Raw genomic sequence first — 9,859 nt, forward strand, 5'->3', positions numbered from 1 at the left:
TGCCATTCTTTTTGACCTCATCAAATGCATTTTCAAGCATTAGCAGGTTCACATCTGTCAGTCTTCCTTTTCCCCCACCTTGGTGGTCTGAAAAATGATCAAAATCAATAAAATGTCATTAGTTCTTTCTAAGGGGATAGTTAATGTGTTACAATACATGTCACCCCTGGCAACTATTGTTTAGCTAGCTGTATTAGCGTAGTGGTTTTGCAATTTTCAAGTAAAAATGCGAAACTATGAATCTGCATCATCAGCACAAGTACTCAACACAATATAAGTGTGCTCATTTCAAGAATTTGGCGACACTGAACCTAATGTCAGGTGATGCTGCTCTATTAGGACAATGTTAAAAGACAAATCATCTGTAAGCTTCCCAAAGAGGGAGGCACCAGAAAACAGCGGGAAGTTTTTATGCTTTCAGGACAACAACAGACCAAGCGGCAACCTCCCGTTTAAAAATATGAGTCCAATGCAGAAGTGTTAAAAACTGCAGTTCATCGAGGATCCACTTGAAACTGGCTCCGGAAGTACCGGAAACCACATACACACCAATCTTCAAATGAGAGGCACAGTTGACTTGATGGACAGGCAGGAACACTGCAGCTGTTGTCTAGGAGGCTCAAAGCCCACCTCCTTACCTCCAAATCGCTCGACAGCAGCAATATGGCTGCCGCGCTTCAGAAACAGATGGGTGACGTCATGGATACTACGTCCATATTTTATACAGTCTACGCAACAGACACAACTTAGCAGTTTACGCCTGCCATTTCACTGATGAATGTTTCTGAAACCAAGGGCTGTTCCATCTGTAAAGACTTCCCATGAAGGCTCTGAATCACAAGTTGTATGAAACATTTTAACAGCATGGAACTATAACGATAACTACCAGCTATAAAGGGGAGCTAACGGCTAGCCTCAGACATTTTCTGTAAAGACATAACTTTGAGGTCATTTTGTGACTTCTAAAGCTGTGTTGAAAGTAACACTCACAAGCTGTGTCTAACTTTATATATCTGGAAAAGCAGCCAAATGAAGCGCTTCAGGCAGAGGCAGAATAGTGCTGAAATGAGGTTTTTCACAGATGCCAGAGAGATGAGAGTTTTTGGAGCTGCAAATCATACAAAGCTACACTATAGGTGTCCCAGATTGATAATAGGGCTCCTTTAAATAGATGTAGAGTTGGTCACAAAAATGTGAGCTAGATAACACATTCACAATCATTGTAAAACAGTATTAACTTGAAGAGGACTAGATCCCTAAGCTGCTTGAAACTGAATACTTTGAATAAATTCATTTGTGTTTACCGAAAGGTGTTTGCCTTGTAATGATAACTAACCCCATGTCACTAGTCAAATCATGTAATTGATTTAAATGCAAAGTCTTCAAGGAACTGAATTAACTATAAGGCAACAAATCAGCTGATACTGCTCAAACACTCCTTCACAGTGTCATACCTGCAGGACAAAGACAGGTGTACTTATGCATTGCAATGAGTTACACCTAGAAAGTGAGGGTTCCTTGAGTCATTGGGGTGAGATATTGCAAGATCTAAAATTACTATGTTACTCACCCAGCATCTTATATTCCCCTTTTTCCCAGCATTAACCCCCCTTATGAGCTCATGGGAACTACAAATGACAAAGTGTAAGGACTGACATTCCTCTGACGCATCATTCCTCCACATGTAATAGTCAGCAGAGATGGAACCACAGAAAGAGAAAAGGTATTGGCCTTTGAAAAAAGGGAAGACGGTTACATTGGTAAAGGAAAATTATATTTGAATGGAGGTGTTGTACACAAGCCAACAAGAAGAGGTGACAAGTGTGGGGGAATAAAAAGAGGAGAGAGGAGGACTCATTCACCTTGGATGAGTCATTCAACACACCTCAGCACTTCATACAGAAACATATTTACAGTACAATGCTCTCTCCCTCTCCCCCTCCTTTTTCTGGTTAGCCAAGCATCACGACACGCATCCACACAGAGTCGGTGTCTCCCTGTGAAAGAAATGTCACAATGCACAGACACAAGCACAAACTGGATAAAAACAGCATTTAATCTTATTTCTTAGCCCTACCAATTCGCTTGTTATTGGATTTGAAATGATGCCCTTGACCGACACTGCTGTGACTCACTGCAGTGGAAATGTTCGTCATCCACGGACTGAAAAGAAGGGTCAAAGGGTAAAAATGGGATAGAAATGGAGAGAGCAGAGAAAAAGAAGTGGTGATAGCATTCAGTGAGTAGTGCTCAAGGTGCTCTGAGCAAAAATCCAGAATGTCTGTACCCTCTGTGAAGGACAGGTGCTGTGACGTGATCACCACCTCAAGAACAAGCAGTCCACTCTGATGCTGATGGCGTCACAGGTTTCCTGCTCTTTTGGTCCATACGAGACCAGAGGTTATTGTGTAATGTGAATGTCATAAAACAATTTGAAATACCAGGCTATTATTCAAAAACTATAACCTGATGTATAATTCTACATGTAACATTATACTAAGTCAACAAGTTGCAAAATGTATTTTATTTTTGGATAGGTGAGGGCTGTGTTGACAAGAGGTCATCTTTAGAGGCAATTTGACCTCTTGCCAGTTCACAAGTTGTAAATGTCCATGCAACAAAAAAAAAAGGTATCTAACAGCACAATTGGTGGCTTCCTCAAGCTCTTGCATCACCTTCCTCATTGCTCACCCATCCATTTAAGAGATCTGTTGATCCCCTATGTGTCTGGGCAGGCTCTGAGATCAGTGGATGCAGCTCTCCTGGATGTACCGAGATCCAGGCTTATAACTAAAGGTGACGGGGCCTTTTCTGTTAGAACTCTAAGACTGTGGAACCCTTTGCCATTAACAATAAGACAGTCCACAACCTTAGCTGCTTTTACTCATCACTCAAAACCTTTCAATATAAGAAGGCCTTTCTGAACCCTTAAATCATGGCTATTTTTTGGTCTTCTTATTTCCTGTTTTTCCCGTCTATTATTACTTATTTTGCATTCTGTCAATTAAAATGTAACCTGTCCATTGTATCTTATCTCCATTCTAATTCTTACTGAACATGCGTGTGGATTGTACAAATTTGCTGCGTGTGGATTGTACAAATTTGCACGAGTGGACCCCTGGTAGAGTAGTTGCTACCTTCGTAGTAACTAATGGGGATCCAGATAAATAAATAAAATAAAATATATGACTGTAGCAGCCTGAGAAACAAGTGAGAAACTGACTTATTTTGAAGTAAAATGGTATCTGTGACTTCCCTCCACTACTGACAAAAGGGGAGGCTGAGTCTACGCTACACCACAGCTGACTAAATGAGACACATGTTCAAAAATCCTCAGGGAAGAGTGACAGCCAGGGCCGTCTGTATTACTTTGCAGCATAGATCACAAACCAATAACAGGGCTCATTTCCCTCCTTCTGTCCCAGAGGATTGGCCTCAGGGGTCAGAGGGGCGTGTCGCCGTGGATAAGCCCCAGCAGGAGGAGGCGCGTTGGGCCTCCTGATGCCTGCCTGATGACGCAGCCTTGTCTGTTGCCAAAGCAACTGTCCCTATCTTATAGAAAGGCAGGCACGCTCTAACACAGGCAGGGTATAGTTACAAAGCTAGATGTTTTAGGATTGAAACTGGAGCTGAGTGACCCTGTGCAAGTCACTAATATGCCATCATGTCTTTGCAGGTCATGTCTGGGGTGGCCCACTGACACACTGTATTAACCTGTGTGTCAATGCTTTATGAAAAAGAAATGACGAGCACTGTGATATCATTAAAAGCTCTGATTTACGTTGAAATATTTAATTTATCGCTGTAGCAACAACAGTAAAGTTTGTAAGGAAGAATAAAGGTAAAATTGTAGTTCTCATTATATATATATATATATATATATATATATATATATATATATATATATATATATATATATATATATATATATATATATATATATATCGTTTGATATATTCATTTTTTTACCTGTACTTGCATTTTCACTAAAAAAGACAGATGGCACAAAAGATTGTCCTTTTAGAATACACCATCCTTGCTGGTATAGCCAAACAATTTCAGAATGTTTTTTTTTTGTGTAAAAATGCAAAGAGTTTGGGGGTCTCATCATCTACAGTACATAATATCATTAGAGTCTGGAAAAAACAGTACTGTATGGTCGTGATCTTCGAGCCCACAGGTAGCACTACAGTAAAAACATATGTGACTCAGTAGTGGAAATCACTACACAAGCTCTTCAAAAATCTTCCAAAAACCAGTGTCCGTGAACACAGTTTGTCACTACATCATGAAATGCAGATAAAAACGTTTCCATGCAAAGAAGAAATCCTGTATATAATGATCCAGAAATGCTGGCAACCTCTCTTATCCCAAACCCGTTTAAAATGGACAGATGCAAAGTGGAAAACTGCCTGTGGTATGACATATCAAGATCTGATATTGTTTTTGGAAATAATGGGCACTGCCTCCTCTGCTCTAAAGAGGTGAGGGGTCACCCATACCAGCACAGTCCAAAATCAAGTAATGTATCCCGGCAGTCAAACAGTAGTCTTGGTTGGGGAGGTCTGTGTCCAACTGGTACATCTGGGACCGCAATTCTAAGACTGCTGCTTTTTGCGACATCAATAGTTTATTTTATCAAAACAAGCTTGTGGCTCGCTGTGAATTATCCTTACCTGGAGATGACACCGGTAAGCTAGCAGTGTAAATCAAGATGCAAGATGTGCAACACAAAACACAACATATGACATGCAAGCCATCGCTCAAGCTAATAAATCAAATCAATGAATCGTGTGGTGTCATATGGGTAATGTGTAGTGTATATGATACAAATAAGTTTCTTGCAAGTAGTATATAACAACAAGGTGGGGGGTGAGGAAGAGCCACTACCAAGCACAAGCCATGAGCCCATTACTGCAGAGTGTATTCCTGTACAAGCTTCTCCGGCTCCCTACAAAATCTACAAATTTACATTCCTTCTTCTGACCAACAATGCTAACAAGTATCTAAAAGTAGTATGGGTGGTAGAGCCTTCAGTTATCAGGCATCTCTCCTTTGGAATCATCTACCAGTCGGTGTTTGGTAGGGTCCATCTCTCCTGTTAAGAGCAGGCTTTAAACTTTTGATGAAGCTTATAGTCACGGCTGGCTCAATCTTAGACCAGCTCTATGTCCTGTTGGTTTAGAATGCTGAGGGAACTGGCACACTAGGCTTCAGTTTTTTCCCTTTTCTCCTATCTCTACCTTGTCACTAACTTTAAATCTTCTTGTCTCATTAAAGTAACTAACCATAGATCCTTCTGTTAGTCCCTGAGCTCCCTTTTCTTATAGGTTGGTCTGGATCATTGCTGTAGATGGCCTGCTGCTGTGAACCTGCCAGACTCCTGCTGCTACAACTATTAACATCAGTCTAACCATTATAATCATTATTACAATGCCAATGTCAATTTTAGAACAGCTTGACTCCAACTGCTGAATGATACTTTCATTCCTGCCTCCCTTTTCAAAATCATCACAGTAAATGGTAATATGAGACTGACTTTAGCTACTTTAAATATGAAGATGATAAGTGTGCATGGGCTGTTGTTGTCTGTCTCTGCTCATCTCTCTCTCTGCATCTTCCTCCATCCCCCTTCCGATCCCAACACAGTGGAGGCAGATGGCTTTTCAACATGAGTCCTGTTATGTTCGAGGTTTCTGCCTGTAAAAATGACGTTTGTCCTTGCCACTGTAACTTGATAAATGTTGCAGAGAGCTCAAGATCAAGTCTTTCACTTTATGAGAGGATTATCCTATATTGATGTTTGGTCTTTGTAAGAAATACAGACTAAGAGTACAGTCTAGACATGATCTGTTTGTAAAGGATCCTGGGATATCATGTCTTGTGAATTTTTGCTATAGGCTATAAATAAAGATTGATTGAGAGCGGGCAAATAGGATTTAGTCAATGTAAATATTATACAGTAAGAGTACAGTATAGACCAGGGGTTCTCAAACTTTTCAGCCTGTGACCCCCAAAATATATGTGCCAAAGACTCGCGACCCCCACTGTCCCTCAAAGTGATTTAATGTGGCTTCATTTAGCTGGTCTGGAGAAAATTAGCCTATGAGCATGTGTCTGTGTTTCCTGTGCTGTCAGGAATTAACCTACTGCTATTGATGCTTTTGATAATTTATTGTTCACTAACCCTAAACTTAGGAGTCATCTGGCAAAAAGAAAGGCAGAGAACTCATTACATTTTCTATTTTCAAGGTTTTATTTCAAGGTTAGCTGCTATTTTTGTCAATATTTTTACTAACAAACAGATTTTGGAGTAACATATGCTGCCATTCAGACGGTGACGTTTTTTAGGGAAGATCCTGCATATTTCAGCAAGACAGTGCCAAACCACATTCAGCACACATTACAACAGCATGGCTCTGTAGAATAACTGATGCTGTGCTAAAGTAGCCTTCCCGCAGCCCTGAGTTGTTGCCCATTGAAAACATTTAGCACATCAAGAGGTGACCCTGAACTGTTGAGCAACTAAAATCCTTCATCAGGCAAGAATGGGACATTTCACTTTCAAAACTCCAGAAACTGGTCTCCTTAATTCTCAAACGTTAACAGAGTGTTCTTACAAGAAGAGGTGATGCAACACAATGGTAAACATGTCCCAATCATAGACTTTATAATTAATGGACATAGTATCTGTGACATCACCCATCTGTTTCTGAAGCCCTGCTCTGAAGCCAATCGTCGGCGGGAACCATATTGGAAATGTTGAATGCAACATAACTTCTGTCGAGCTAGTGTGAGGTAAAGAGGCGGGCTTTGAGCCTCCTAGCCAACAGCTACAGTGTTCCGTCTGTCAGTCAAGTCAGTCTTGTCCTTAAATGGGCAAAACTCCCAATCTTAATGTCTTCTGAACTGTTGCGTTATAAAGAAAATCACCCCCCGTACAGTGTGTGCCGATAGAGAAATTCGCTCTTCAGACCTAGGCCATTTTTAGAACCAGGCTCTAAACATGTTTATTAATGCTGCAAAGATTTTCTTTTTTGAACTGGTGTGTATATGGTTCAGGTGTTTCTGCAGCCAGCCTCAAGCAGACGCTCAATAAACTGCAGTTTATAATACTTCCACATGGGCTTCATATTTTGAGACTGGAGGTTGCCACTTGGTCCCAATCCCAACTTTATTTAAAACATGATGCTCGTAACAAATTCAAAATTCGAATATATTTTTCATAAAACAATAACATTTTTAAGTTTCAAGATTTGGTTAAAATGATTTACAAACCATTAAATGTTACTTGGATTAAACACAGCATCCCAATTTTTGGTAGTTGGGGTTGTTTATATTTATTGTATGGTTAATTCACTGTCATATGTATGGGCTTGTATAGTTCAATTATTTAGGAATGTAAGCAAAGAGTTGTAAATTTGATCTCTAGATGATTTTACATTATATGCAAACTTAAGTTTTTTATGAACTTGAGTTACAGAAATTCTATAAACTGTAAAGCCTACAAGTCTCCAAAGTGATTGTTTTGCTAAAGCTGATGACACTCTTTCATTTCATCACTTCAATGAAACAAACGAAAACATAACAAGAGTCCAACACAGATAATTTAATAACGAATAATACGTATGATACAAACAAGTTACAATTAAAGAGAGGGCTATTTTCGGTCAAGCGATCAGGCACAAAAATTACCAGCAATAACATTTGCATTTAAAAAGAATGGCCATTAGAAACCTGAGATTGATACAAAATGCCTGGAACTATGTGTGGTACAAATGAATGTTGCACTATGATTGAAAAGTATTACAAAAGTAGAGTATTGAGTTTATATATACTGTATGTACAACTGATAAAGGTAATTACTTTGTGCACCATCTGAGATGTGCCTTGTGGTTCTTCAACATTTTCTGCAGTGCAATTTGGAGTTGTAAGAATCGTAGCAACTGCATACTCAATGTTTATGCATCAGCAGGTACATTAAAAACATATGTGTCTCCTATTAAATTAAACTGAAGTTCTTCCTCTCTACTCAAAAGAGGTTTAATTATCAAGAAAGGGGAGAATTGGCTGAGTCAGGCCGCTAAGTAGAAATAACGCCTTCTCCCCAAGTGTACTCTTCAGAAACAGGATCACGACAGTTTGAGAATATTCAGGAGTTATCATATTCTGCAAAAACAGTAGATGCTACTGATTTGTCAAACTCCATTCAGGCTTTAATCTCAAGGGTCACAAGTTAAAGGTCAGGGGTCATGGCTCAGCAGCTACTAGGAGGGGGCATCTTCTCCATGGATAGCCTTATACTTGGACATCTCCTCTGGAAAGACTTTGCCGAGTTCCGAAATAAGGAGGCTTTTGAATTTCTGCAGTTCAAAAAAAAAGTAGATGTTAGTTCAAACTTGTGATTTCACTATTTATGGATCCAGATATCAATTGACAAGGTCACTTTCACAAACAGCATCTTGAGTATGTGGTACTTTCTGTATTGAAATGATAACTGACAGGGACATCATTATTTATGTCCTCAGCATGTTTTAAAGACACATGGGGCTCTGTTAATTCTTGCCAAGTGGCATCATGTCTTACAGTCATAGTGTCGATCTTTCCTTTGACCTGCTCATTCCTATCCAAGGCTCTTTCCAGACACTCCTTCGTGTACAGCTGAGGGTTTCGACCTTGGTCAATGTATCTACAAATAAAAGAATCAATATCAGTCAAATAAGTCATATTGAAGCTGAAAAGCACAAAAAGCATCTACACATTTCATTATGCAAATTTGATGATTCCTTTTCTTTCTTGACAAAGACAAGAAAGTAATATCAGAGACCCTAGAATCTGATAACTTTAATTACGATCTAATTTTAATCGTTTCTCTGCAGTTAGAAAAGAGGCAACAGAAACAGATAGCAACACTTTACTCAATAAGAAACCTCCACCTGATCACTCTGACAGCTCATGTGTGGATCAAATAGCTAACACAGAATGACGCTGAGGATATCACATCTTCATCATGGTCTAACACTTTGATTAAAACGGAAAGATTTTAAAATGGGGGTACGGTGGTGCTTCCTCATACTGACTGTGGGGCACACACAGCCTTACAGTACTGAATCAGAGCAGCAGATAAACAATTAAGAGATGAAATATCGTTCATAAGTTCATCACGCCGGTGGGTCAGAACAATACGAGGTTACTCACTCAAAGACCTCGAGCGGTACGTTGATCTCGTGAAGCTGCTGACGGCACTTCTCGATGTCCTGCAGTCCGGATATCATGAAATTTCTGAAACATAAAACAAAAGAAACGTAACAGAAAATGCGACATCATTCGGGTTCTTATTCGTAACCGCAAAACGACAAATGGACCCACAGTTTCTGGTTGAGTCCTGCCTGACTGCTGGGCTGGAAGTCGCTGACGATGATTCCCAGCTGTCGAATATTCTCAATAAATTTCTCCAAATGCTCCTCCAGATTATCAAACTTTTCAGCCATTTCGACTGAAAATTCAAAATCACTATGAATTTCTCCGCAAACTAAAGTCCTTTTGTCAAAAAATGCTGTTTACTGCTGTCTACCGACTCTCTACGACAGTCACTGCACTAACGTGCTTTACGGTAACAAGATAGCCAATCACTGTGGTTGCTCTTCTGCTACCTAGGTAACGACCAATGACAGATTGCCGGTTTAAAGCTCCAAACTGTCGTACAACTAGTTCAGAAAAATCTCCTTTGTGAGGAGCACCGGGTGCAATACCTTGGATATACTATGGCGAAGACTGATAATTTAATGTTCAATGATTTGTCTAGTGTCCTGTTGGATGATTCCACCAAAATTAACAGAAAAATCGAAAGAATATTGTT

At 39.7% G+C, this 9,859-nt stretch overlaps 1 protein-coding gene across 1 annotated transcript; it reads right to left on the reverse strand.

The window, feature by feature from the left end:
• Positions 1-7,589: 7,589 nt before the first annotated feature.
• med10 (mediator complex subunit 10) lies at positions 7,590-9,644 on the reverse strand. The gene is made up of 4 exons (XM_034705419.1): positions 9,370-9,644; positions 9,199-9,282; positions 8,587-8,689; positions 7,590-8,363 (listed from the first exon to the last, which is right to left on the reverse strand). The coding sequence occupies exons 1-4, from the start codon at positions 9,489-9,491 to the stop codon at positions 8,268-8,270; spliced, it is 405 nt and encodes a 134-aa protein (XP_034561310.1). The 5' UTR covers positions 9,492-9,644; the 3' UTR covers positions 7,590-8,267.
• Positions 9,645-9,859: the final 215 nt, after the last annotated feature.

The sequence above is a fragment of the Notolabrus celidotus genome, chromosome 16, assembly GCF_009762535.1.
Source record: "Notolabrus celidotus isolate fNotCel1 chromosome 16, fNotCel1.pri, whole genome shotgun sequence".
Taxonomy (NCBI): domain Eukaryota; kingdom Metazoa; phylum Chordata; class Actinopteri; order Labriformes; family Labridae; genus Notolabrus; species Notolabrus celidotus.

Bases quoted from the DNA above. Each gene is read 5' to 3' on its own strand.
- med10 (XM_034705419.1), bottom strand. From the start codon at position 9,491: ATGGCTGAAAAGTTTGATAATCTGGAGGAGCATTTGGAGAAATTTATT. The intron at 9,283-9,369 runs GTGGGTCCATTT...TTTATGTTTCAG, and splicing joins GCAGGACTCAACCAGAAACT to AAATTTCATGATATCCGGAC. The intron at 8,690-9,198 runs GTGAGTAACCTC...TTTTATTTGTAG, and splicing joins GTACCGCTCGAGGTCTTTGA to ATACATTGACCAAGGTCGAA.